This window comes from Cnephaeus nilssonii, assembly GCF_951640355.1.
Source record: "Cnephaeus nilssonii genome assembly, chromosome: 4".
Lineage (NCBI taxonomy): Eukaryota > Metazoa > Chordata > Mammalia > Chiroptera > Vespertilionidae > Cnephaeus > Cnephaeus nilssonii.
Window position 1 is genome coordinate 107,607,186 of NC_137075.1, and position 27,567 is coordinate 107,634,752.

The following is a 27,567-nucleotide window of genomic DNA, read 5'->3' on the forward strand; positions in this document are numbered from 1 at the left end:
ACAGTCAGGATGTTTAAGACGTGTGCACAGTCAGGATGTTTAAGATGTGTGCACAGTCAGGACGTTTAAGACGTGTGCACAGTCAGGACGTTTAAGACGTGTGCACAGTCAGGATGTTTAAGATGTGTGCACAGCCGAAACCGGTTTGGCTCAGTGGATAGAGCGTCGGCCTGCGGACTGAAGGGTCCCAGGTTCGATTCCGGTCAAGGGCATGTACCTTGGTTGCGGGCACATCCCCAGTGTGGGGTGTGCAACAGGCAGCTGATCGATGTTTCTCTCTCATCGATGTTTCTAACTCTCTATCCCTCTCTCTTCCTCTCTGTAAAAAAAAAAAAAAAGATGTGTGCACAGTCAGGATGTTTAAGACGTGTGCACAGTCAGGACGTTTAAGACGTGTGCACAGTCAGGACGTTTAAGACGTGTGCACAGTCAGGACGTTTAAGACGTGTGCACAGTCAGGACGTTTAAGACGTGTGCACAGTCAGGACGTTTAAGACGTGTGCACAGTCAGGACGTTTAAGATGTGTGCAGTCAGGCACGGGGTCAGCAGTGATGCGGTTTGCGATGACAGCTCATGGGTCTCGGCGTGGGATGGGGCAGGACCCGGTGTCAGTCATGCCTTCGGAAATGTGTGCAGAAAAGCGTGCCGCCCGATGCAGTAGAACGCCAAGCAGGTGCCACGTTATGTTCCGGGAAGAAGTCTGACCTGTTGAATGACGCGATTAAAACTTGGTTAATGGGAGAGGAAGACCCGAACGTGGCAGGAAAAGTGCGTGTGTCGGTTGGGCTGTGGAGTGACAAGCCCAGTGTCAGCGGCTTCACAGTGAGCGCCGCTGCTCTCCCGCCCGCGTGGCTGTCAGCCTCGCTCTGTCAGGGCCGTTGTGCCCCGGGGGAGCACTGGTCCCCTGGTGCTCTGCAGCTGGAGGGCCCTGGGTTCGGTGCAGGAGGAACAATCACTGTGCTCATAGCCCGCTGGCCAGATGGGCCCGCTTAACTCTTGGGACTGGGAGCATGGAGTGTGCGGGAGGGCAGGGTGTCTGCACCGGCCCCTCCCCCTCTGGACGGACAGGAGCGCGAGAGCGGAGTGAGGCAGGACGGCAGGAGCCCCGTGGGCCGTTCTCTCTTTGCCCTGCTCTTCAGTCCAGAATCCGCTGGTTTATGCTGTTTAGGTTCCAGCAGCTTCTGTATTTGTTCTAAAAGAACGTGCCCCTGGTAATGGGACGGCGTGTTCTGCGTGGTGCTGTCCCCGCGCGGTGAGAAGCCGCCAGAGTGCCTCTCTCCCCGTGACTCCTCCCCGGTGACTCCTCCCCGGTGACTCCTCCCCGGTGACTCCTCCCCAGGTGACGCCCAGGCAGCTGCTGCCTGCAGTGCCTCTCAGGGCCGCTGCAGACCCCAGCATAGCCTTGCCTTCCGATCAGCATTTGTTTCTCAGCTATTTCTGGAACTTACTGCTGAAGCTACTCTACTTTGATTGGTACAGATGTTTTAATATGTACTTTAGAGCCCTAGGGAGTCTCTTGAACTCCCTGGCAGGCCATTCCATAAAAGATTCAGAGAGGAAAGTGCAGTTAATTTCAGCGTAAGAGAAGTCATCGTCTTTAGGAAATGCACAGAGGGTGCTGAGAACTTGGTGTTGTGGGAGTTACACTTTCAAGTTTGTCTCGTACTAAAGGCACGTGACGGGATTGCCACAGCAAGACCCGTGCCCACTGGTGCAGACACATGGGCAGTCACCCGATGCCGGGACGACCGTGTGGGGTGCCAAGAGCAGCGCCGCCAGCAAGGGCAGCGGCACCGCCTCCTCCCCAGTTTTGAAGTCCAGGTGACCCGCCCTCTGGCTTCGTCATCGAAGACAAACCACCCGGCTTGAAAATGGGCAAAAGACCTGACTGGGCCCTTCCCCAGAGAAGGTACTCAGTGCCCGGAAGCACGCCCCGTCTCACTCCGGGGCTCTCCGCCCCTGCACGTGAAATGCGGCAAGACCCCCCTCACACCTACTAGAGGGGCGACGAGAGTGCCACCGCGATGCTGGTGGGCGTGTCATGTCACCTGGGACGCTGGCCCGTGCCCGTCTGCCCTGGGCCAGCAGCTCCCCCCTGGGCATCACTCGGGAGAAACATCCTGCTCCCGGTGCTTCGGCAAGAGCGAGGGGAGCAGCTTCCTCCCCGCAGCAGGCGCAGAGGTGGCCCAATGTGCATGGCAGGTGAACCGGTGGTGTTTGGTGCAGGGGAACCGTCCTCGGCCATGAAAGGAGGGGCCCCGAGTGGGAGGAGCCACACCAGCGTGCCACCGGGGACTGTTCCCGTGGAGGCCTAGACGAGGCCGGGCTCGCTGTGGTAGAAATCCACAGAGTCGTTGCTGGCAGTGACGGGAAGGGGCCTGAGGGGACCTTCTGGGGTGATAAATGGTCCCTAACATGACAGGACGTGGGTTCCAGGCGGTCCATTTGTCAAAGCTGATTGAACTGAACGTGAGGTCTGCACTCTGGATGTGGTTTCCCAGGGGCCAAGGGAGCCGGTGTGGGGTCAGGCCAGCCTGGCTTCACCCTCAGTTCACCTCAGCCTCCTGGCTCAGCCACGTCCCCGCCGTGGGACCTGGGCACATGTCTCCATGTCTAGTCCCTATGGCCTCACGTGGACGGGGATACTGGGTGCTGTGGCGAGGTTCGACGTGAAGGCCTGGCTGCAAGCCCGCCCCCAGCAGCTGTTGGTGATTGCCAGATAGACTGTCAATCAAATGCGGTTTCTCTTTAGAGGCTCCTCCTACATCCCTACCTCTTCGCATCAGCTTAACCAACAAGGAGAAATAGGAGCAGAAAGTGAGGGTTCGGAGGCTGTGTGAGCTCCCCTTCGCCAGCTGGGTTAGCAGTGAAGACGAGCATCCTCTCCGCTCGTCCTTCTCGCTGTTGCTCGTAATAGCCAATCTGAAGGCGCTAACGATAGGCCCGCGTGGAGTTACTAGTCCCCGCGCTCGGTGGCTCGGGGCTCCGGCTGACGGCATCCGGACGGCCTCGTCCTGGTACAGAAGGCTGCTGGGTGGCGCCTGGCGTGTCGTCTTGGTCACGCTCCTCATCTCTTCCTTTGCAAAATGAAGTTGAAGTTGCTAGAGTCGGTGAAAGAGGAGTCATTGTACAGAAGTAACCGTGTTTGTGTGTTGCCTTGTCCCCAGGAGCTGTAAAACTGACGAGCTTGGCGTGCGGGAACCAGCACGTGTGGGCCTGTGACTCCAGGGGCGGCGTGTACTTCCGCGTGGGCACCCAGCCTCTGAACCCCAGTCTCATGCTTCCGGCCTGGATAACGATTGAGCCGCCCGTCCAGGTAAGCTCGAGGGAACTGCCGCCAGCGTGCCCCCCTGTGGGACAGGCGTCGCCGGGGCGGCTGTTGGAAAGGCGCCTCGCTGCACGGGTGGACCTCCCACAACGGGACAGGGGCGTGTCGGGGAACAAGGTGGCCCCATCCCTCGGCCTCCCAAACTCGGGCTTTTACAGAATGAGCATGTTTTAAAGCCCGTGTCCAGATGTGTAGAAGAAAGTAAAAGTCACTTAAAGTCGCGCCTGGAGGTAATCGGTTGGTATCGGCATTTTGTGAGCGCCGTTCCTGGCTTATTCCGGAAGTCCCGCTCCCGCGTCCCCCGCACCCGCCTCTCGGTCTGCAGTGTGATCTAAATGACGTGCTTTGCCCGTGGCTGTCCCGCCGCTGGGTCAGAAGCAGAAGTCTGACTGCAGCGCCCTGTCTGGTTCCCTAAAGACCCGAGGCGCCTGGTTGCGATGCTCAGTGTGTTTCCGTGGGAAACGTAGTGAGGGGCTGCTGGACCCTGTTGCGTGGCTTTGTTGGAAACAACTTGAAGTTGCCATATGCCGGGGCAGGAGCAGTTCGTCTTTGAACAAAAGTGCTCGAATGGGACAGGAAAGAAACCGGGGTTTGGGTAAAGACCTGTCTTCACACCCCCCCCTCATTTTGGCATCATAACCCCCCGGGATGGGCGACAGGTCCAGGGGCAAGGTGCAGGTCTGACGTGAGGACCATCAGTCCTGCCCCTTGGACCTGGGCGTGTGCTGGAAGGCCCGACAATGGGACAGGAGCTCTTCTGGAGTTTTCTTCCCTGGGGAGCGGTCCCGGCCACAGGGAGGCTCCGTGTGGCTGTGCCCCCGCCCCGGGCGCCGGGGAGAGCGAGGGCAGTGCCGTGTGTGACACGCTTCATGACCTAGAGAGCGCTATGCAGGCGTGAGGTTACAGAAGGAACTGTGACGCGTGCCCGCATTTCCTCTCCGCACGGGCACGTCGCCTGGCCCCGAGGACGGCTTGTCACTGACGTGGAGCACGGCGCGTGCCCAGTGATAACCACGGCGAGCGACGGTGCTTAGTTTCATCACAGCTCGCACGTCGCTTTAGAGAAGGCACCCTCTTTCCCCCGTCCTTTGGTTCGTCTTTGTCAACACTTCCCTTTATTTTCTTCTACCAGGTTTATATTATTTCGTTAGTTATAATTCACCCTTTTCGTGAATTACGGACAGAGTTATGCAATAATTATTAGTAGCCAATTCCAGAACTTTTCATCACCCAGAAACAAGCCCTGCACCCATTAGGAGTCACTCCCTTCTCTCCCAGAAGCCCCACACCCCTCAGCCTCTGGCAGCCACTAGTCTTCTTTCAGTATCTGCACATTAGCCTGTTTCATATAAATGGAATCAGACAATATGTGGCCTGTTCTGTCTGCCATCTTTCACTGAGCATTCTGTTTTCTAAGTTTACGGTAAATGGTGCAGCGTGTATCAGTGCTTTGTTACTTTTTATGACTGAACTAGAGGCCCGGTGCACAAAATTCATGCACGGGGAGGGTGTGTCCCTCAACCTGGCCTGTACCCTCTCCAATCTGGGACCCCTTGGGGGATGTCTGACTGCCGGTTTTGGCCTGGCAGTTGGACATCCCTTTCACAATCCGGGACTGCTGGCTCCTAACTGCTTGCCTGCCTGCCTGCCTGCCTGATTGCTCCTAACCGCTTCTGCCTGCCAGCCTGATCACCCGCTAACCACTCCCCTGCCAGCCTGATCAATGCCTAACTGCTCCCCTGCCAGCCTGATCGCCCCCAACTGCCCTCCCCTGCCAGTCACCTCCTCCGCCAGGACCAGCCACCTCCGCGCCACGCAAAGCCACAGGACCCCCAGGCCTCACTGTGCAGAGTGGCCACTGGGCCCCGCCTCCACTGTGCATGCAGCCATCTTGTGAGGGCATGACGCCATCTAGCCTTTTATTATATAGGATAGGATAATATCTCATTGTATGCATACATCACATTTTGTTTATCCATCATCAGCTGGTGGACATTGGGATCCTACTTTTTGGCTGCAATGAATAATACTGCTGTGAACATTCATGTATGAGTCTTTGTTGTTATTGTGGGGTTTTCTGTTTTATTTTTTGTTAATCCTCACCTGTGGATATTTTTTCCATTGATATTTCGAGAGAGTGTGGGGCGGGGGGGGGGGGGGGCGGGGGGAGAAAGAGAGAGAGAAACATTGATGTGAGAGAGACACATCGATTGGTTGCCTCCTACACGCACTCCGACCAGGACCAGGGATCGAGCCTACAACTGAGTGAGGTATGTGCCCCTGATGGGAAGTGAACCCAGGACCCTTCAGTCCGTGGGCAGACGCTCTAACTGCTAGCAAAAGTGGCTAGGGCAGTAGTCGGCAAACTGCGGCTCGCGAGCCACATGCGGCTCTTTGGCCCCTTGAGTGTGGCTCTTCCACAAAATACCATGGCCTGGGCGAGTCTATTTTGAAGAAGTGGCGTTAGAAGAAGTTTAAGTTTAAAAAATTTGGCTCTCAAAAGAAATTTCAATCGTTGTACTGTTGATATTTGGCTCTGTTGACTAATGAGTTTGCCGACCACTGGGCTAGGCATGTAGGAGTCTCTGTGCAGGCGGACGTTTTCAGTTCTGCTGGATATATAACTTTATGTGGAATTCCGGGGTCATATGGTGATAGTACGTTTAACTTTTTAAGGAACTGCCAAATGATTTTCATAGCGGCTGCACCATTTTACATTCTACCAGCAATGTGTGAGGGTACTGCTGGCCTTTTAGATGAAACGAGAAGTGTTTTTTTCTCACATTTTTTGGAAGAGTTTCTGAAGGGTGGGTATTAATCATTCTGTAAGCATTTGCTAGAATTTATCAGTGTGGGCCGGGCCTTTCTTAGTGGGACGTTTTGAATTACTGATTCAGTCTCTTTACTTGTTATAGGTCTGTTCACAACTTTCCGTTTTTTCTTCTTTCAATATGAACAGTTTATGTCTTTCCAGGAATGTGTTCCTTCCACCTATGTTGTCTAATTTATTGGCACCGCTTGTTCCTATTTTTCCTTATTACCCTTTTTATTTCTGTAAGGTTGGTGGTTATGTCCCTTCTTTCCTTTCTGATTTTAGTAACTTGTTTCTCCTTTTTTTTCTTACTTAATCCAGCTAAAGTTTCGATAATTTTGTTGATCTTTTCAAAAGCCCTCCTTTGGTTTTGTTGGCTTTTCTCTCTTTTTTCTGTTTTCTCGTTCATCTGCGTCCATCTCCGCCTTTTCCTCCCGCATGTGCCTGTGCGCAGCGCTGTGCTTGCTCGTGACCCTCAGACACTCCCAGCAGCACTTGTCGCCGTTACCCGGCCCCGGCGACGACCTAGAGTAACCTTGGACTGGGAAGCGTGTGGGTCCCGCACGGAGTCCTGCCAGCGTCAGGAGGGCTGCTGGGTGGATGAGCGCAGGGGCGGTGAGGATGCTGCCGAGTGGGGTGGGAGTACCGGGCGGTGAGCCGAGGCCGCGGGGCCCAGCCTGCCTGCCTGCCTCTGCTGCTCCTCGCCGGCCCGCAGCTCATCCATGGGGCTGTGGGAGACCGTGAAACCACAACTCCTCTTCCTTCCTCCTCTTAGATTCTAGAATCACCTCTCGGAAGCAGAGCTGAAACTGGGGGGAGAAGGCTGACCTTGGAGTGTGCTGCTGCCTGCAGTGATCAGCAGCCTTGCCCAGTGACGGGGCCACAGTGGCTCAGGCTCCCCGGAGGCCTGCAGGCGGTGCTCTGAGCCAGCGCCACTGCGTGGGAAGCAGTGGCCGTGCGAGGGCCTGCGGAGCGAGCCCCGTCTCCCTCCGTACTTAGCGCCGCGGGAGCGTGCCCTTGGCCGTGGGATGGGTTCGTGCAGGATGCTTGGAAAGGGGTTCCTGTGGGGAATCAGGCTTTGCCCTTGCACCCGCCTTTCCACGCGCTGCCCCAGCTCTCTGTCCCTCCCTCTTCCCCCGGCGGAGGGCAGGAGCGGCTCCCCACCTGGCAGAGGACGTGTGGCACGTGGACAGCTCCGTGCGGCACCACAACCCTAGTGAGTAGCTGAGCCGAGACGGACCCCGGCCGCCCTCCTAGCACAGGCTGCAGGGCCGCTGCTCCTGGCAGCGGGGCTGACCGCTTTGTTGCTGAGATCTGAAGTGGCCGCGGGCACGGTTGCTGGGCACTCCCATGTGCCAGGCCAGCGCTTGAAGCACATCTTCCCCTCCAGGGCTCACCTCATGCCAGTGCGAGACTAGCCCTGCCCCTGCCCGGGAAACCCCGCGCAGAGAGGACGAGACGTTGCCGAGGCCTCGTGGCTAGTAGGTGGAGGGCGGACCCCACGGGTGTGTCGCCCCAGCAGGTGCTGAGAACAAGCCTGGGCCATAGCACGACGGTGCCCTCGGAGTGCACCGGGCTGGACCTCACACGCGGGGGTTAGTCCTGGAAGATGAGTCCGGCCGAAGGGGCTCCGTGGAGAGGATTTAGAATAGCAGGACGGCTTGGTTGAATCCAGGTGTTCGAATGCAAATAGGTTTTCAAGTCCAGCCGTGGCCCACCTCTTTCTACTGCATCTTACTTACTCTCTGCCGGCGCCTCCTGGTCTGCAGGGAGGACGTTTGCGTTTGGGGCAAATGGAAGAGGTGATGGATGCTGAAGGGCACAACGTGTGAGCCACAGAGATCTAGATTGCCGCAGTCTCTCCATTTCTCTTTCCTGTTCTCGTCTCCCCAACACCTCCCTCCTGTAGCAGTTTGGGGTGAAGTTTTACAAAGCACTCAGACAAATGACTCAGTTTTCAGACTTGCTAACGTGTAGAAAGATTGGGAGGAAATATTTCTAGTTGTGTTTAGCATCTCTTAGGAGTTGGCTGCGTCAGTTGGAGGATTTTCTGTCCACCTGAAAATGAGCTCTGAAGCTGAGAGCACAGCTGATGGGATTTCCGTGCTGCTGGCACTGGGTGGGGGTAAAGGAAGCTGGTCCAGCAGGTGGTCCAGCTCCCGTACCCCAGCAGGCCCCCCTCTTCTTTCACAGGGATCTGCTTAGCCCCTTATGCTCACCTCCGCCCCTGGTCCCCGCTGCCCCCTGGGCGCGCAGTGAGAGGCTCCCGCCAGCTCCTGTGCGGCTGGCTCTGTCAGCTTCTCTGGGCCCTTTGTTCTGCCTGGATTGCAGCTTTCCCGGAAAGACGGAAACCTGGAAAACCAAGACGAACATGACTGCAAATGGCCAAACTAACATGTAAAAATTGTTGTAAATTCAGCTGCTTTAGTTATACTTAGCTAAATGAACAACAAAATAAAACCAGCATGCAAACAGGATATAGCTAGTACCTGAGAAGGCCACGCCCACGGTGCTGCTGGTGGGGATGGGAGGGAACTTGATGTCACTTCAACATCCAGGTCTTTAGAAAAGCTCATGACCACAGGAGGACGCACTGGGGAAGCGTTGGTGTCAGAGAGTGTGCCCTCCCCCCCGCCACCCTCCCCCCCCCCACCCCCGTCCCCCTGGCTGGGCCTTCCATTGACCCGTCGGAGTGAACCGTCATTTCGGGCATCAGAGCAGAACAGGGTGAAGGGAATTCTGCTCTTTGCTCCCGATCTGAGGCAGTGCCACCCAGCCCTCAATGTCACTCTCACTTCTCCACCCTCTGCGCTGGCAGAGGTCACTCACCCCAGGGCACCAAGAGGCCCTGGTTTTGTGGGTTTTTTGAAATATATATTCCTTTTTTTATATTTTTATTGATTTCAGAGAGGAGGGGAGAGGGAGTGAGAGATAGAAACATCAGTGATGAGAGAGAATCATTGATTGGCTGCCTCCTGCATACCCCACACTGGGGATCAAACCCTTAACCCAGGCATGTGCTGTGACCGGGAATCAAACTGTGACCTCCAGTTTCATACTAGTAGGTCGACGCCCAACCACAGAGCCCCACCAGCCGGGCAAGACACCTGGCTTTTAATAAGAGAAGCAATGCTGCTGGCTGCATGGGCAGGCTGGGAGGCCCCTCTCCTTAGGGGATGTGTGGAGGCCTGGCTGAGGGACGACATCCGCACAGTGAAACCGCTCCGCTGTGGCGGGGCCTCACGGACAGCTTGTGTCCCGGGAGCAGTGTTCAGAAGCAGCCGAGTAAAAACATCAGTGACGAAACCTGTTTGATGAGCCTGCCTTTGTATGTAAGGAGGCATACATACATGGGAACCGTGTGTAAAGGCGCCGGGAATACTAAAGGGGCTCTGTCTGAGGGTGCTGTTGTGGCCACCTGTTCCTTCCTTCGGTTGTCCTCTCTTTTCTGCGTATCTTGCGGTTCACATGTCAGTTATGGAACAAGCAGTCCATAGCTCTGGGTAACCTACTAACACGCACCCTCCTAGCAAATGGTCAGAAACGTTCCAAAGCTGTTGGTGGTCACTGTGAACACGACCCTTGACCCAGAGAGATGGTGCCTGGTGAGCGCGCTGGCCCACCCTGGTGTGAGGAGCCCACTTAGCCGGTCATGACACCAGTTGTTGTAAATAATGGAGGATGCGCTTTAAAGTCGTGTTCTGGCGAGGATGGACCGGAGGACTGTTCCGAGTGGAGGAGGGCTTCCGTGGTTTGGAGCTGGCCTTTGCCACTTACCAGAAACGGGCCCACTTCTGTGCCGGCGCTGCCGCCGGGGTGCGGGGCCGTGCGCGCAGCGGTAAGTGGCGTCTGTTCTCACCGTGCCCACAGCGCGCCCAGGAGTGGGGTGTGGTTCCAGTGTTGCGAAAAACAGAAACCAAAAAGTTCCTAGAAGAATCCGTAGCAGAGTCACTATTTTTGGTGAAGGGATTATGAACTTTCATTTCTGTTTTCTATATTTACCTATAGGGGCAGGACATGTTTTTATAATCAGACAGAAAAACATTTGACAAAGGACCCAAACTTTGTGGGTCAGCAGCCCTGCTCCAGGCCCCTCCTCTGACCCCAGCCCGGGAGATCGGTCCCTGTGGGTCTTCCCTCCCTGCCCACCACGCACAAGGGTTCAGACTTGGGGGACACGGGAGCCAGCGCTCCTCTGTGGGCGAGGAGAGTGCAGCTGCAGAAAGCAAGGCTCCGGTCCGGCTCCCGGGGCGGGCGGCTGGCTCCGTTTCCTCTCCGTCCCTCGTCCCTCGGACACTTCAGGTCATCTTCTTGGAGGGATCCCTCTGGGACGCTTTCGCCACTCGGGTCCGGCCTGGTCACCCTGTCCACCTGGGGTCACCCTCGCCTCCCTCGCTCCTAGATCCCGCGTCTTCCTCTTCCTTTGTTTTGGTGGAGTTGATCCTCCCGTCGTTCCTGAGCAGGTGCGTGGTCGGTACCTCTTGGAGACGTTGCGTGTCTGAAGTCTCTCACCCACCTCACCCTGACCGTGCTGGACTCGCCATCGGCGGGGGGTCGTTTCCTGAGAAGCGGGGCCTCCTCCTGCACCGCCTCCTGGCGCCCAGCACGGCCGTTGAGCGTCTGAGCCACTCCGGTAGCTGACCCCTGAGATCACCTGCTTCTCCTCTGGACGTTTGTAAGCTCTTTGTTCCCGTGCTCTGAGGACAAAGGGCGCTGTGCCCGGAGGCCTGTCCTTTGTGCCAGGGACCACGCCTTCGTTCTGGGCCACGGCCACGTCCCGGTGCTGGTCACAGCCGCCTTCCGCCTCTGCCCCTGCTTCTCTGTTGGCTCTTCCTGGGGTCGGGCTTCCGTCCCATGGCTTCCTGACCTGGCCTCTGCTCATCTTTTCTCTCTCTCTGCTCTGACCCTACTTTCTAGGTGTTCCCCACTTTTGGGGTTGTCTCATGAGCTCGTTTAATTTCCGGAGCTCCCGTTACTGCTCCTAGTCATCAGACCTCTGTCCCGAGCACGTGGCTCAGCACGCCCCTGCTCAGCGCGCCCCTGCTCAGCGCGCCCCTGCTCAGCGCGCCCCTGCTCAGCGCGCCCCTGCTCAGCGCGCCCCTGCTCAGCGCGCCCCTGCGTGTGTCTCCGGTCCGAGCTGCTCTTTGTGCTCTCCCTGGCGGAGGCTTCCTGAGCTGCTGGCGGCCATGGGTGTCCGTGGTGTCGGCACGGCAGCCTGGAAGCCGGAGCCCAGGGAGCTCGCGGCCCCCTGGCGCCCCTCTGGCTGCAGCGGCTGCTGGGGGGTGAGTGCCGTGGTCAGTGCCGCTGTCCCCTGGCCGTGCTCGGCCTGGCCTCCCCGCGGCCCCCCACCTCCCACAGTTTGGCTGTTTTCTCCTTGAATTCTGCCTTTGTGAGATTTGAGCCTTTTTTTAAATGTGTATTTTTATTGATTTCAGAGACCGGAAGGGAGAGGGAGAGAGAGAGAAACGTCAATGATGAGAGAGAATCATCAGTTGGCTGCCTCCTATGCGCCCCCTACTGGGGATCGAGCCCGCACCCCGGGCATGTGCCCTGATCTCCTGGCTCAGAGGTCAGCACTCAACCGCTGAGCCACTCTGGTTGGGCTCATCCTTTTTTTTAACTCTCTCCCTCTCGATGTAGCGTGTTTCAGGAGGGAGGAGAGGGCCGGTGTGATCCTGTTTCCCAGCAAAGACCACCAGGGCGCAGACGGGCTGCCGTCGGGTGACCCAGTGCTCCCCAAAACTGCCGGCACCAGGAAGGGTCTGCATCAGTCCTGGAGGAGCAGAGCTGGGCCCTCCCCGCACGGAGGCTGCCCCGGGCCTGTGTGTGCAGCAGCGGCCCGCAGGGCCTGGGCGCCGGGGCCATCTGAGCAGCTGCCGCGTGCCCAGCCATCGGAGCAGCGGGCCAGTGCGCAGGGATAGTTCCTGCAGGGTCACGGGCCTCGTCACGGCCTCCGCTCGGGAGGAACAGAACATGGTGGCCGCCCAGGAAAGGCTGGCGGATGCGGAGTCTCTGAAGTCACCCCTCAGGCCAGGCGCAGGGGAGTCACTGGCGGAGGGGACCGTGGCTCTGCAGCCGCCGAGCCCGCCGCAGGGCTCGCGCGGCTGGGTCCTTCTCCCAGGAAAGTGTGCACAGCCAGGCGTGTGTCCCCGTGACCGCGGAGCGGCTCCGGGAACGGGGCTTCCGCAGGGACCCAGCGCACGCAGAGCGGGCTCACACCCGGTGGTCCACACGCCATGAGGCTCGGCCCAGCAGGCCAGGCAGCCAGGACCCGCGCCCCAGCCTGGAAGGGGACACGGCCGGGGGCGGGGTCAGCCCAGGTCACAGGCTGACCAGAGAAGAAGTGTCCCAGCTCCCTGCCCCTCGGCGCCCTCGCCCTGAGGGTGTCCTGGCACTAATACAGGCCTGTGCCGTGGGAACCTAGCTCCCAGCGTCCCTGAAAGGGAGCAGACCTGAGCAGCAGAAGGCACAGCGGCAGGAAGACCCAACAGTCAGAAGTACAGCCACCGCAGGGCCCACTCGGCCTCGGGGCGCGGCGCAGGCCCGAACCCGCCAGGAAAGGTGAAGTCCACCTGCACGGGTGTACGGGCGTGAGGTGGATTCCAGGTTAATGACACGGGGTGGGGGGGGGGTGCGGCCTCTGGAGGTGGGCGGCCTTTGACGCCGTGCGCCGCGTCCGGTCACCTTGTTCCCAGGGGTCTCCCCAGGGACCTGCCGCTGCTCACAGGCCTCGCTGCCACCGCGTGTCCCCGAAATGTCCGCTGAGAGTCATCCAAGTTCACGTAAACCATTTCCAAATGGTCTTTAAATCTTAAATTCCTTATTTACTTCATGAGTTGTACCGTTTTTTTTCTTTTTATGAAGTTTTGAGTGTGAATCAGCCAAAATTTTAGGCTGCCGACTTTTTTACTTGAAATTTCTATTGAGATAATTGCTGGTTCATTGTAAGAAAGAATAGAGCCCGCGCGCCCCTCCCCAGTCCCCCCTCCCCCCCCGAGACATCTCGCGAGGAGCAGGCTGCTGTCCCGAGCACGGCTGCCAGCATTGTCTGTTAGAAAACTGGTCAAGCACACATCATTGACCAGGAATGGCGTTTCATCTGTTCACAGCACTGTTCAGCCTTTATCACCATCTAGTTCCAGAACATTCTTTGTTTTTTTTAATGTGATCATTTCTGTCTGTTTTGTAAGCATCTCTCTGGCCATCTGCAGGGATGTTTTTCTGTCCCGTATTCTCTTTTTTTTTTTTTTTTTGTGATCCTCACCCAAGGAGTGAGAATCATTTTCCCTTTGGTTTTTAGAGAGAGTGGACAGGGAGAGAGGGAGAGAGAAACATCCAGGTGAGAGAGACACATCAATTGGTTGCTGTCCACATGTACCCTGAGCAGGGGCGGAGATCATCAAACCTGCAACCCTGGTACATGCCCTCGGCGGGGAATCGAACCTGCGACCCTCTGGTGCACAGGCCGACACTAGCCACTTGGCATACTGGCCAGGGCTCCGGAACATGCTCATCACCCCAGAAGGAAGCCCTGTACCCAGCGGTCAGTCTCCACCCCCCTCTGCCCCTGGCAACCACCGACCTGCTTCCTCTGTGGGTTTTCCTCCTGGAAACGCCTCAGACGCGGCCTTCGAGCTGGGCTTTGCTCACACACTGTCCGGTTTATGAGGCTCATGTGCCAGCGTCAGTCCGGAGCGAGACCCACTGCGGGCAGAGCTCGGCCTACTGCGCTTCGCAGGTGCTGCGTGTCGTCCAGCGAGGCGAGACCTCCCCAGCAGTCACGCTCCACTCCCGAAGGCTCAGGCGATGCTTAGCGTTTTTCAGCAATAGCGTGTTTTTGGCTAAATGTATGATGGTAACCTATAATGAAAATGGTTGCTTGTTTGTTTTTAAGTAATGCTATTGCACACTTAGCAGACCGCAGTGAACATAAACGTCACTTTTGTATCCCCTGGGGACCGAAGGATCCATGGGACTCCCTTGGTTGCCATGTCGCTCGGGGGCAGGGCCTGGGCGGCGGCCTGTGAGGTGTGCCGCACGCTGAGGCGCCGCCTCCTGCCTCCGTGCCTCCGGCGCGGGCATGTGGGTGGTTCCACCTTTGGGCTGTTGTGGGAATCACTGCTGTGACCGTTCCTGCCTTTATCTAAGGTCCGCGCCAGTTCTCTGGGTCAATGTCCCGGAGTGGGATTGCTGGGTCGGGGCCTCTTCGACCCCCTGGGGCCTGCAGACTGCTCTCCATCCCACACCCCCACTTCACACCCCGTGGGAGATGGAGGAGGGCCCCTGTGCTCCGCCTCCTCCGTTACTTGTTTTCCATTTCCTTTCCCAGACTCCTGTGGGCAGGAAGTGCTGCCTGGCGTCTGACTGCGTTCCCTGGGCCAGTGGTGATGCGGCACCTTGGCGTGTGCTTGTCGGGCTCTGCAGGTCTTCGCAGAAATGTCTTTTTAAGACACGTTTACTTTCAGTTGGTTTTTAGAGAGAGATGAACGGGGGGGGGGGGGGGGGGTTGGGACATGGATCGGCTGCCTCCTGCACTCCCCCTACCAGGGATCGAGCCCTCACCTGGTGCCTGGGATGATGCTCAACCGACAGAGCCACACCGGCCAGGGCTGGAGAAGTGGTTCTTCAAGTCCTCTGTCCTTTAACAAATGTGGTTGTGTTTCTTGTTGATGTTGGACTTCAGAAGCTCTTTATTCGGGGTACTAGACCCTGTTCTCCATTGTGCAGGCTGTCCCCACTTTCTTTATGGTGTCCTTTGAGGTACGAAAGTTACTAATTTTGATGAAATGCAATTTACCTTTTTTTTAATATATTTTTATTGGTTTTAGAGAGGAAGGAAGAGGGGGAGAGAGACAGAAACATCCATGATGAGAGAGAATCATGGATCAGCTGCCTCCTGCAAGTCCCCGACTGGGGATCGAGCCCACAACCCGGGCATGTGCCCTTGACCGGAATCAAACCTGGGACCTTTCAGTTCACAGGCTGACGCTCTATCCACTGAGCCAGACCAGCTAGGGCCAAATTTACCTTTTTGCTGTTTCTGCCTTTGGTGTCATATGTGAGAACCACTGTCGGGGTTAGCTCCCACCTTCACTTTGGACCCGTTTCGCGTTCCTCTGTAGAGGCCGTGAGGCAAGGGCGGTCCCGGCTCCATTTGTTGGGAAGATGCTCTTTTCTCGCTGAGCGGTCTTGGCGCCTGTGGCAGGACCACTCGACTGCGTGGTGACTTCGGCTCTCAGTACCGCTCCGTTGACTGGCTGTCTACCCGGAGTCCAGGCCTCACTGTGTGACCACCGTCGCTTCAGGGTAGTCTTGAAAGCAGGAAGTGCGAGTCTTCCGAATTTGTTCTTGTTCAAGATTGTTCTGGCATCCAGGACCCCTTGCAGTCCCACATGAATTCTAGGATGAGCTTTTCCATTTCTGCCTCAATACCAGCTGGGCTGTGTGTACGTGTGTGTGTGCGTGCGTGTGTGCATGTGTGTGTGTGCGCGCGCGTGGTCTCGCCTGCCTGCACTTGACAGAGTGTAGAGCCTAGTGACCCCCTGAATCGGAAGCACCGGGTGCTTGTCTACAAGGTCGTTCCTGGGCCCCGGCCCCAAAGTCTGATGCACAGGGTTGGCCCAGCCCCCATTGTGCCTCTTGTTTGTTATCCTCACCAGAGGGTATTTTTTTCATTGATTTTTAGAGAGAGTGGAAGGGAGGGGGAGAGACAGAGAGAGAGGAACATCGACGTGAGAGAGAGACATTGATTGGTTGCCTCCTGCATGCTCCGACCTGGGGCTGGGGATCGAGCCTGCAACCAAGATACGTGCCTTTAACCGGAATCAAACCCGGGACCCTTCAGACTGCAGGCTGACACTAACCACTGAGCCAGGCCGGCTAGGGCCTGAATGTGCTGTTTAAAAGCCCCCTTCAACAAGAGCGTGTTTCCTAGTTTGAAAATGGCCGGTGTGTGTACAGAGCAGCCTGCACAGACTGCTAGCTATTCACCCGTGTGGCCCTGCTTGGCCCCTGGAGTGAGGTCCCTGGGCCTTTCCCAGGTGACATTGTGAAGCAGCGTGTCTGGGCCACGTCAGGAGCTCTCAGGTGGGTGGCAGACGGGGTGACATCTGTGAATCCTTTGCTGCCGTATCACCCGCGGTCTTTCCCTTGTTGCCTCTACTTAACCCCATTCTCCCAAGTGCCAGGTGGTGCGCCCTCTGACCCCCCCGAAGCCAGGTGGTGCGCCCTCTGACCCCCCCGAAGCCAGGTGGTGCGCCCTCTGACCTCCCCGAAGCCAGGTGGTGCGCCCTCTGACCTCCCCGAAGCCAGGTGGTGCGCCCTCTGACCTCCCCGAAGCCAGGTGGTGCGCCCTCTGACCTCCCTGAAGCCAGGTGGTGCGCCCTCTGACCTCCCCGAAGCCAGGTGGTGCGCCCTCTGACCTCCCCGAAGCCAGGTGGTGCGCCCTCTGACCTCCCCGAAGCCAGGTGGTGCGCCCTCTGACCTCCCTGAAGCCAGGTGGTGTGCCCTCTGACCCCCCCGATGCAGGTGGTGCACCCTCTGACCTCCCCACGTCCTCAGTTTTGCACGTTGCGTCTTATTTCCTGCATCTGCCCTCATGTCTCCAGAGCTCTCTCTGAAGCACCCATCAGCCCCAGCGCCCTGGACCCCGGTACCCAGCAGGCCTCTGCTGCTTATGGAGGAGAGGCCCTTCGCACAGTGAAGCCGCCCGAGCTGTGGGCCGTGGCCCCGGCTCCCTCCTCCAGTGGCTCACAGGACTCAGCCCCTGTGCCGCCATGCTCCCTGCTTTGCAGGCACTTCCCCGCCTGGCACACTCTCCCTGCCCTCCTTCCTGGGTCATTGCTGTTCCTCCTGCCGTCTCGGTACAGCAGTCGGACCAGGGCGGCTTCCCTGACGTCCGGGTCGGACCAGTATGTGGTCTGGGCGCCTCGTTCACCTGGGCAGCTTTGGCCTGGGGCGGCCTCCTGCTTCTCCGTGTGACCATTGGGGAATGCTGTCTCTCCCAGGACTTCCCATCCAGGAGACACCAGCCGCGGTGGCTCGGTGGCACATGCCCGGGTTGCGGGGTCGATCCCCGGTAGCGGTGTGCAGGAGGCAGCCGATCAGTGATTGTCTCTCATCATTGATGTCCCTGTCACTCTCTCCCTCTCCCTCCCTCTCTGAAATCTATAAAAAATGTTCACAAAATCCAGGAGCCAAGAAAATTGGTTGCCAGCTGCTGGCACAGGGCCTGGCATGTGGTAGATGCTCGAGTAGTCACCTGTTGGGTGGGTGGTGGAGGCCTGAGTGGATGTGTGGGTGGTGACGTGTGGCTGAGTGGCTGGCAGGCTAGCAAGCAGGAACCAGCAAAAGTTTCTAGAACCTCCTGTTGCCGCGTCACAGGCCTCAGTTCACACCTCGGTCTTGCTCTGTCCAAAAATAACGACCCACCACCCCTTCCCTCCCGCGCGCAGCCTGCCGGGGTCACCTTGGTCAGCGTCCACTGCAGCCCCAACGACCAGATGCTGTGGGCACTCGACAGCCGGTGCAACGTGCACGTCCGCGTCGGGATCACCGAGGAGATGCCCGTGGGGACCGACTGGGATCACGTGCCAGGTGGGCGTGGGCGGCGTGGCGCTGTCCCACCAGGCAGGCCCCGGGCCGTCCGCCTAGCCAGGCAGCCAAAGCTTCACGCCCAGGCTGTCTCGTTCCTGCTGCTCTACCCTGCCTCTCGGTGGCGTGGTTCCTTCTCCCCCCTCACCACCCCCGAGGCCACTGCCGCCTGACCCCCAGCACGTGCACAGGGCCAGCGGGGCCCCAGCGGCAGTGCCTGGTGCCGCTCTGCACTGCCCGACCCTCTGTCCTTCCGTCTCGGCCCTCGGCGGCTTTGCTGGCTCTGCCGATGGGCACCCTCTCCCTCAGCTCCCCGCCCAGCCCCGCCCAGGGCGCTGTCACCATGGGACAGGCGCAGTGTCGGGGGAGAGCAGGCTCTTGGGAGGGGGGTGCATCCGTCCGCAGCCAGGGTCTGAGGACAGACGGACGCCCTTTTTGCCCGCAGGGCTGCAGGCCTGCCAGCTGGCGCTCAGCACCAGGACCGTGTGGGCCCGCTGCCCCAACGGGGACCTCGCCCGGCGCTACGGCGTCACCGACAAACACCCTGCGGGGGACTACTGGAAGAAGGTCCCCGGGCACGCCACGTGCCTCACAGGCAGGTCCGGGGGTGGGCTGCGCGGGCTCCCCGAATCCAGGCTCCGGACCGTGTCAGCGGCTGTCCAGGCGCTCCCTCGGGCTCCCTCTCCCCAGAGCCAGCCCTGGGTGACACCTGAGGGCGGGGAGCTGCACCCGGCTCTGCCAGAGCCTCCAGGAAGGGGACAGGGCAACCTGAGGAAATGGAGGCACAGGTCGGGGGTGGGGAGGGCGTCTGGCCCCACAGCCCGAAAGGGCCACGTGGGGACGTGGAGCTCCCGGGTGGCTAATGGTGTGGCTGCTCTTGTCCCTGCAGTGACCTCGTCAGATGAGCTGTGGGCAGTGGGCCCGCCCGGCTACCTCCTCCAGCGGCTCACGAGGACCTTCAGCCACGCACACGGTGCCCAGAGCAGCCCGGCCACCGCCCCGCACCCCGAGGACCTGGAGGACGAGTGGGAGGTCATCTGAAGGAGCTCGGGCGCGCTCAGGGCGGCCGGACGTGCGGTGCACCAGCGGTTCTGAGCCGCGCTCTCGGACCCGCCGCATCCACGCATCCGGACGTGTGGGCACGGTGGACGCCCCACACTTGCTTTCACCATGTTTGTCTCCGTCTCGTTCCAGAACCACAGCCTCAGCCAAGGGACTGGAGCCTGCGCGGTTGTCTCCGTGTGGGCAGTGGCTGCGGCCAGGTGCACGCACCAGTTTCCCATGTGCTGCGGTCAGGGTCTCGTCGCTGACCCACACCCTCGGGGCTGCCACAGCAGCACGTCGAGGCCGAAGGTCAGTGCTCCCACCACTGAACGTGCTCCCACGGTGGGCGCCTCCTCCCAGGGACGCAGGTTCCCGCACACATTCCATGCCAGGCGCCCGGACGGGAGCCCAAGGCCACGTTGGAGGGGTAGGCGCTGGCTGTGCCAGGGTGGAGGCCACGCCGCAGCCGCCCAGGCCAGAATGCGCTCACCACCTGGACACACTCCACCACAACACTACAGGCCAGCAGGCGATGGCCGGCCGCGCACGCGCCCAGGCAGGCCGGCGGGGAGCGCGGCGCCCGCTAGCAGGAGTCTCTGTCCAGCTCGTGCTGTGGGGCACGAGACTGGGGCATCCTCAGGAGCAATCTACGGTTGTCGCCTTTTTGTTTGTTGTATTGCAAACCTGCATAAGATACCTCGTTAAGAGGGAAATACCAGACTTAGAGAAGTCTATTCCCTGAAGCCAGCGGAAGGCCTCACTCCTTCCGTGGTGTGTCCCGAGCCTGCAGCCTCAGCTGCAGCGTCCGACAGTGCGCGTCACGCGTGCGTCCTTGCCGTGTGGAGCCCTGGGGCCTGCCCCAGCCCCCGTGCAGCCGGCATTGTCGCGGCATTTGGGCTGATCCCCTAAAAGGTTAGTGGTTGCTGTGGCCACGTCAGATGTCAGTCCGTGGGTCAGCCTGCGGCGCCCAGTCACCTCGCTGGCACCTGAGCTGTAGGACTCGGGGCCCAGCCTGCGTCCGCCCTGAGCCCTCCTCTCCGGGACACAGCTGCCCATTCCGGCTGCTGCTGGTTTTAGCTGCCTTTCGCCCGGGGCCCAGGCCCTCGAGGCCTGTTTCCTACTAAGCAAGGTGTCAAGCCCCCAGGACCCGGGTGGCGAGCGGGGAGGTACGTCCTCTGCGGGCACCAGCCAGCGATGGAGAGGGCCCTGCAGGTCCCGTGGGGACAGGATGCTGGCCCGGTGCTGCTGCACACCTCGTTGTCGTAGGTCCTTCCGTAGGTTTGGTGACAGCAGAGGCCGCCCGGGGGCTGCAGCGAGGTCGGGCTTCACCGCTCCTCGGACAGCAGGCTCTCCCAGGCTCTCGGGTTCCACGCATCACCCATCTCCTCGATGCGCTGCCCACGGGCTCCAGTGCTGGGCACGGTTTCTCCCTGGTTCTAGCTTTCGGTTGTGCTTTGAGACAGTGCAACGAACTAGACGTTTTCCAAGCCGATCCAGCCTGTGTCTGCGCCGTGACCAGGTGCCTTCTGGGCACTCGTGGAGGCCACGTTCCCGCCCGGGCTGGGGGGCCCTGCCCACCGCCCCACTGCCGGCAGAGTGCGGCGGACGGGATCGCCTGATCCGGCCCACGCTGCATACACACCGGCCTGCCGAGGGGGCCGTCCTGCGGGAGGGGTCGCCCCACAGGTGCTGTCCCCTGGTCCCCGGAGGCGGCGTGCAGGCCGCCTGCTCACGGAGGCACTGAGGCCGGGGCGAAACCTCCGTCCAGGAAACAAGCGAGGGGGAGACGTGCCCTGTGGGACCAGCACACGGAGAAAGCACGTGCCGGACGGCAGGGCACCCGGGCCGGGTGCTGACCAAGTGTCACCTCCTGGCAGCGGACGTGGGGGACTGCGGACTGAGCACTGGGAGCAGGAGCGCTGCGGCCTCCCGGCGGGGCGGGGCCCTGCGGCCTCGTCAGCTTGTCAGGACCCCCAGCGGATGTCTGTGTTGGAGGGCAGGAGGAGTTCCCACATAACGCCCTTCACCTCACCAACGCCCCTGCCGCCTCGCCCTCCCCAGGTCCCGCAGGTGGTGCCGCTCGTCCCAGGGAGACGCGGTCGGGGAACGCACCGGGTGACGGCGCCCAGCGCTGCCGCTCCAGGCTGCCTGTTCCGCACCCTCCCTGTCCTGGGGGTGCAAGTGGGGGTGGGGCCGGGACACCCCCCGCCCAGCCAGGCCCCCGGGGGGTGGCACCATGCAGGGGGCATCGGGGGACCGAGCAACGCTTCACAGCCCGTGTGCCGCTGCTCGGCTATTTGCACAAAATAAACATGAAGTGGATTGAAGGTGTCTGGTTTCTGGGTGGCGAGGGCTTTCTAAACTCGGTGGTGGGGAAAGCGCAGAGGAAATGGACTTGATTTCTTCACGGTGTGGAAGTGCTGCCGGTTAAAAGCCACAACACCGACGGGACATGGCAACCGTGGCCGTGGTGCTGCCCCCCCTCGGCACTGGCTCCACCGGGAGGGACGCGTCAGACGCGATGGACAAAGGAGGGGCCGGCCGAGGGTGGGGGAGCCCCTGGCAGCCCAGCAGCGGCCTCGAAAACTTCGAGAAACCTTCGAGCCCACCGCACAGGCTGCTGCATACAAACCTGTGGCTTTTGAATTCTGAGCCGTGTAATTTATTCCAAAATAAATAAAATCGGCATTTGACCAGCACAGTCCTCCAGCATTTCCTCTTCGTGGTGTCAGCACTAGCTGAGTCCGCTCTCAGAAAATAACCACCAGAGACCGTAAAGCTCGTATTCCCAGGTGTATAGTATAGATGCTTACGCTACGTACGTTTAAAAACACCAAGCTGTGTAAGTGACCTGCTGTCATGTATGTAGAAACATGCATAGGAAAAATACTTGTATGTACGCACAGAGAAAAGGCAGGAAGGAAACACACCAAACGCTAGCGGTGTGTGTGGGGCCTGTGAGTGGGTTGGCCTCTACTGGGGGCCAGGCCCCGCCCACCTGCCGGCGTCTCTGCAGAGGCCGGGGGTTCCGCCGTGAGCGTGAATTCCATAAGCTAAATTCCTTAAAACCAGCCAGGGCAGAAATCTGTCTTCCCTCGTCTTGATTGGGGTGGTGGATACACGTGTGTAGACATGTGTCATAGTCCCTCAGACTATACACTCCAAGTCTGCATTTATTACATGCCGATTGCGCCTCCATTTTAAAATGCAGCCAAAACCAATCACTGCGGGGCGGGCTCTGTCCGGGCCACTGGCTTCTGAATCGGGTCCAGAGGCTGCACAGCCTCCGTCCCAACTCCCAGGACACACCTTGTTCTGAGCGGGATGTGGGGTGACGGGAAACGGCTCAGTGCAGTACTGGAAAGTTGAAGAAAGGGGGCGGGGGATGGAAATCGGGAAAGGTAACCTCGGGTGAGGCTAGGCTGCAGAGGCAGCGGTCAGCACAGGGTCACGTCACCGGGGCCTGGCTGGCCTGCCCTCCTGGCATCCCCCCAGGCCACCCCACAGCACGCAGTGTCCTGTGCTGTCCCTTCGAGCTCTGGGCAGGAGGTCACGGTACCGACAGGTGTCCAGGGCACAGATTCTGGCCGCCTGGCTGGGGTTCACTGGGCCCCTGGATGGGCGTGGGAGGACCAGGTTGGCCACGTTAGGTTTTCCTTTGAAAGGTTGGAGGAATGAACGAACTCGGCAAACGAACCAGCGCACTTCGCCGCAGAGAAGAGGGGCCTGTCGTGGGCAGAGAAGCCAACGAGATGGCTGCCGGGGCCGAGTGGAGCTGCTGTCCCCCAGGGGACCCTGGCTGGACTGATGTCATCACCAGGGTGGTAAGATGACAGGGCGGGGCGCCGTGCTTGCTGCCCTCCCGGGAGCTGCAGGGCTCAGCCGGCTGATAAGCCCAACGCTGGGCCTGCCCTCCCTCCCCCCCGGCCCCCCCGAGCCAGCAGTGGCCACCAGATACCCTTATCTGCCCTGCACCTCCCCTCTCACCCACAGGCGTCAGTCCCCAGTGAGGCTTGGGGAGGCCGTGCCAAGATCCTGCCCGCTGGGCTGTCACAGGGCTGTGAGCCGGCCTGGGCTCCCTCTCCCTTCAGCAAGGACATCGGGCTGATGCCCAGGCTGCCCCCCTCCTGTCCACTCCTCCAAGGGGTGCTGAGATGGGGCCCCAGTGTCACCCAAGAAATGAGGGTGCAATCCCCTGCTCACCCCAAACCTAACCACTCCACTTGGGCCCTGGCCTTCCCCACTCTGTGCCACCCACAATCCTCCTGCTGGGATCTGCCCCAAACGCCAGGGCCAGCCCAGGTGCCACCTCCACCTGCTTGACGACGAGGGCGCCCTGAGATGGGACAGCTCCCCCTGCCCCTGCCTCACCCAGTCCCAGCCCGGGGGCTCAAAGGAGGTTGTCCCCAAAGAGGGGGAATGAAAGGGACCTCGGCCCGGGGCCTTGGACCAGCCCCGCAGCGGCCAGAGCTGGCCCTGGGGAAACTGAGGGCGTCTGCAGGCCCAGGTCCCCCGCCAGGTGCCCAGCATCAGGGCTCCAAGCCCCTTCCCCCCTCACCCCAGAGCACCGTGACCTGTTCTGGGCACTTGGCTCCAGGCTCCGTCTCCCCTCAGGAAATGTCCCCTCCCCCACAGCGGCACCCATGTGTGAGGACTGGGGCCTTGTAGAGGACCCGGGGGCTCCTGATGTCCCCAGTTTTGAGCTGCGAGAGAGGTGAGTATCCTCTCCCCCACCCCCCACCCCCCACCCCCCGCAGGTGTCAAGGTTCAGAGAAGCTACCTAACTGGCTCAGGACACTGTGGGGGGAGGGGCCCTCACCCCCACCCAGAGCCCGGGATCAGCCACTGGCTGCGCACCCTTACCCTCTCCTTCCCACCAGGGCTGTGCACCCCCACCCCACACGTCCCAGGAACTGGGGTCACATACTTTTCAGGGCACGTAGAGCTTGGAGAGGGTCCTAAACCCTTTGAAAACATGGGGACACAGAAGCCCCGGGTGCAGGGGGTTTGTCCCAGGTCACCCTGAGGGTGGGTGGCAGGTACAGGCCAGAACCAGGCCCCCCAAGGAGCCTTTCCTGCTGCCCAGGCCGTTCTGTACCCGTCCTATGGCCCACCAGCCACAGCCTCTGGCCCCCAGGCTTGCCCCCTCAGGGACGCCGGGGGCAGGCTGGGTGTCCCGCCAGGCTGGGCACCGCATCACGCACACCTTTAGCCCTCGGCTCCTGGCAGGACACCGTGGCCTGCCACCCCGGCAGTCCCGGGTTGAATTTCGCGGCCCAGCAGAATTCCTGGGGCGGTGACGTATCTGCTGACACGTCTGCACCTTGACAACCTGCCGGCTCTACTGGCTGGACCAGCAGGCTTCCCACTGGGCGAGGCGGCCACCACCACCCGTGGGCACCACCTCTCACCCCCTGGGGCTGGGCCAGGGACACCGGGAGGCCCACCTTGGGGGGACTGAGGGCGGGTCAAGGCTCAGCTAACCCACCTGAGGGAGTGGAGCTGGAGCCAGGAGCCCAGGCTGGGTGCCTGCTCACCCTCAGGGAGCAAAAAGGGGGTGACAGCACGAGGCCAAGCCTGGGGAGACCAGGTTTGGTGGGGCAGTCCCGGTGACACCCAGGGTGGGAGAGGGAGGGTCAGTTGGGGCGCACCTCCCCGTTCCTGCCCTCCTTGCCCTCCAGACCCAGCCCCCTGCTGTCAGTCCACAGCCCTGCTCAGCTTAGCGGTCACTCCCACAGGGATAGCCTTCCAGGAGGTTCTAGAATCTAGATGCAGGTGGAAGGCTGACCCTCACCTTCCTCAGGCCGGGCAGTGAGCTGAGGTCAAGGCCTGCTCTTGGGAGCCACGTGACCCCTCAACCCCGCTTTGCCACGCACGGAGCCCAACGAGACTCAGAAAACCTGCCGCTTGGAGCCCAGTTGCCCCCCTCCCGGCCCCCCTGGTGGGACAGATGAGGCAGAGTCTCACGTACACAACCAATACATGTAAAGTGCTAGCACAACCTCCGAAAATAGTCTTCTCCCGAGCCCAGTCCCGGGGCGCCCGCGGGCTAGCCCTTGCCCGTGAGGTCCAGCGGCTGCAGGAAGGGCGGCAGCGGCAGCTCATCCAGGGCCTCGGGGAAGCGGCCGGGCGAGATGGCGGCGACCAGCACCTGCATGGCGCGCACGAAGAGCGAGGGCGGCGCCAGGCCCGCCAGCCACTGGAACTTGTCTTCGCCCAGCAGCCGCTGCCAGCGCGGCCGGTCGCCCAGCAGCTCGCAGCGGGCCAGGCGGGCGGCGTCGGCGGGCGCGTACAGCACCAGCAGGTCCAGCAGCAGCAGGCGGCGCTGGCGCGCCTCCCCGGGCGCCGCGGGCGCCCCGCTGGCAGGGGTGGCCCCGGAGTCGTGGCCCAGCTGGCGCAGCAGCAGCTCGAGGGGCGTGAGGCCCCCGCCATCCCGCAGGCCGGGCGAGGCTCCGTGGCCGAGCAGCAGGAAGAGGCACTCGGGCCGCGCCAGTTCGCAGGCCACGTGCAGCGACGTGCCCCCGCCCTCGACGCGGCCGCAGCCCCGGCGGTCCAGCAGGCGCGCGCGCTCCTCGGCCGGGAAGTCCCGCACGGTGCGCAGGATGCGGCGCAGGATGCCCACGCGGTTGTAGCGCACGGCCAGCGCCACGTGCGGCCCGGGGGCGGCGCAGCAGCGGAAGCCGGCGCTGGGCAGCGCGAGCGCGCGCCGGGGGAAGGTGGCCAGCAGGTAGTGCGCGTAGGCCTGGTGGTCGTGCACCAGCGCGTAGAGCAGCGCCTCGGACGGCGAGTAGGCGGCGGCGAGCCCGCGCTCGTCCCAGTGGAAGGCCTCGCTGGCGCGCATGTCCTCCAGCAGCCACACGGGCAGCAGGTCGCGCACCGCCTGGTAGAAGGCGAAGGAGGACTTGCGGCACTGCTTCTGCGCCCGCAGGCGCGCTGCGCTGGCGCCCTCCGCTCCGCCGGGCCGCTGTGCGTCCCACGGCATGCTGGCAGGGGCGGCGCCGGCCTCACGGCATGGGCTCCGCGGCCGACCACCTACAGGCACAGGGGACCGCGGTGAGGCGCCTGCCGGCCCCACCGCCGGGGGAACCGGAGGGCCTAAGCGGGGATCTGATCACCCCTCACAGGGCCGACGCTGTACCCACCTCCAGCCTCGGACCGGCCCTTCCAGCTCCCCACAGCTCCCTTCTCTTCCAGACCCAGAACCACCTCCCACATCCTGGCTCCAGCTGCGCCTGCCCGCCCGCCCTCCTGAAGTCCCCTCGTCCTCGGGCAAATCTAGGAGACCTGCGCTTCCCTGCCTCGGCCCCCAGCTCCACCCGCCCCATGACCCCAGGGAACCTTACTCCCCCAGCCCCAGCCCCGGGGCCCACCTGGCCAGGCGCATCCAACCCCAGGTGGGGGGTAGGAAAGCCGGCCCACATCTCAAGTGGAGCCAAATCCGTTCTGTAGCCCAGTCCTTCCTGTAGGACACATCCCTGTCCTAACCTTGACCCTGTCCTCTGACCCCTGACCCCTCGAGTCTACCCCCAGGCAGGGCAGGGGCAGAGCTCTAGACTCAGACCTACCTGGTTCCTGCTCGGGATCCCCTAGCAGACGTGGGTCTGTCCCTTTGCCTCTCCGAACCTCAGCTCCTTCATCTGTAAGGAGAGGGGAATGCCGGCCGTGAACCCCAGCAGGGTGAGTTTGGGGGGCGGGGCTCTAGCCTTCCACCCAAACATGATGTTTGCAGGATGTCCACACCCCTGGCTCCTGGGAGGAGGCCGGAGGGTGAAGTCAGCTGGAGACGGGGGCGCACCGCACTTCACAGCCTGCAAACTGGAGCGCGCGGCGACCTCTGCCGCTCGGCCAGCCACTAGGTGAAGCGATGCTGCCGCCATTCTCAGCAAGGGGCAGGCTGGGCAAGGCCAGCCAGCGAGCCACGGCGGAGCCCGGCCTCCGACCCAGATCTGCCTCCCATGTGGGGCTCTTTCCACACATGGGGGTGTCCCCACCCATGAGGGAGCCCAGCCTGAGCCCTGACCTTGCCCTCTGACCCCGGCCCAAGGTCCCCACTGCTTTCTCCCAGGGCTAAGTCCTCCATCAGAAGTCAGAAAGGGCCCGGGTAACTAAGTTACAGAGGTGGGCACGGTGGGGGTGGCCTGCGGGCCCAGCGCCCTTTTGGGGGGCACTACGACTACACAGCCCCCGCGCCTGGGCCTCTGCGCCCCGGTGGACCCGTGTGGACAGCGTGGGGCGCCGGGCGGGTTACGTAAAGTTGGGCCGCCCCACGTCACCGGGCATTGAGTCACGGCCGGGCCGGGTGAGCGGGGGGTTGGGCTAAAGAGCGGAGAGGCGCGTCCCGGGCCGCCCGCCAGCTCCTCCCGGCGACGCGGCGACCCCGCCGGGGCCGAGGCCGGGTGCTGCGGGCGCGGCTGGCGCGGCGAAGGCTGCACCTGCGTGTGCGTGTGCCCGGGGGCGTGAGGGGGGCGGCGGCGGGGAGAGCGCCCGGCGCGGGGGCTGCGAGCGGGAGAGGGCGGGGGACTCACCGTGGGGGGCGGTGGCCGCGGGCCTGGCTCCCGCCCCCCTGCGGCAGGAGCGCGCGGTCCCGGCGCGGGGAGGTGCGGGGGCGAAGGTCCCGGGACGGACGGACAGACGGGGACGCCGCCGCCGCCCGCGCCCGCCGCAGCCGCTCTCCGGGCCCCGCGGTCCGTCCGAACGCTGGGCGGCGGTGCGGGCGCCGGCGGCGGGCGGGCGGCGGGCGGCGGGCGGCGCAGTGCGGCCCGGGCCGGGCAGGACCGCGGGCCGTCCGCC

At 61.5% G+C, this 27,567-nt stretch overlaps 2 protein-coding genes across 3 annotated transcripts in view; one reads left to right on the top strand and one right to left on the bottom strand.

The window, feature by feature from the left end:
• TECPR2 (tectonin beta-propeller repeat containing 2) overlaps positions 1-21,606 on the top strand; it is a 71,912-nt gene extending 50,306 nt beyond the window's left edge. For both annotated transcript variants that reach the window (XM_079767873.1, XM_079767874.1), the window contains 4 exons: positions 3,169-3,317; positions 17,595-17,736; positions 18,179-18,328; positions 18,623-21,606. In XM_079767873.1, coding sequence (XP_079623999.1) covers positions 3,169-3,317; positions 17,595-17,736; positions 18,179-18,328; positions 18,623-18,774 — 593 coding nt within the window. In that variant the 3' untranslated portion in view covers positions 18,775-21,606. The remainder of the gene's footprint in view (positions 1-3,168; positions 3,318-17,594; positions 17,737-18,178; positions 18,329-18,622) is intronic.
• Positions 21,607-24,740: 3,134 nt separating this feature from the next.
• ANKRD9 (ankyrin repeat domain 9) lies at positions 24,741-27,509 on the bottom strand. Its single transcript, XM_079769778.1, has 3 exons — positions 27,303-27,509; positions 26,343-26,414; positions 24,741-25,809 (listed from the first exon to the last, which is right to left on the bottom strand). The coding sequence occupies exon 3, from the start codon at positions 25,757-25,759 to the stop codon at positions 24,827-24,829; it is 933 nt and encodes a 310-aa protein (XP_079625904.1). The 5' UTR covers positions 25,760-25,809; positions 26,343-26,414; positions 27,303-27,509; the 3' UTR covers positions 24,741-24,826.
• Positions 27,510-27,567: the final 58 nt, after the last annotated feature.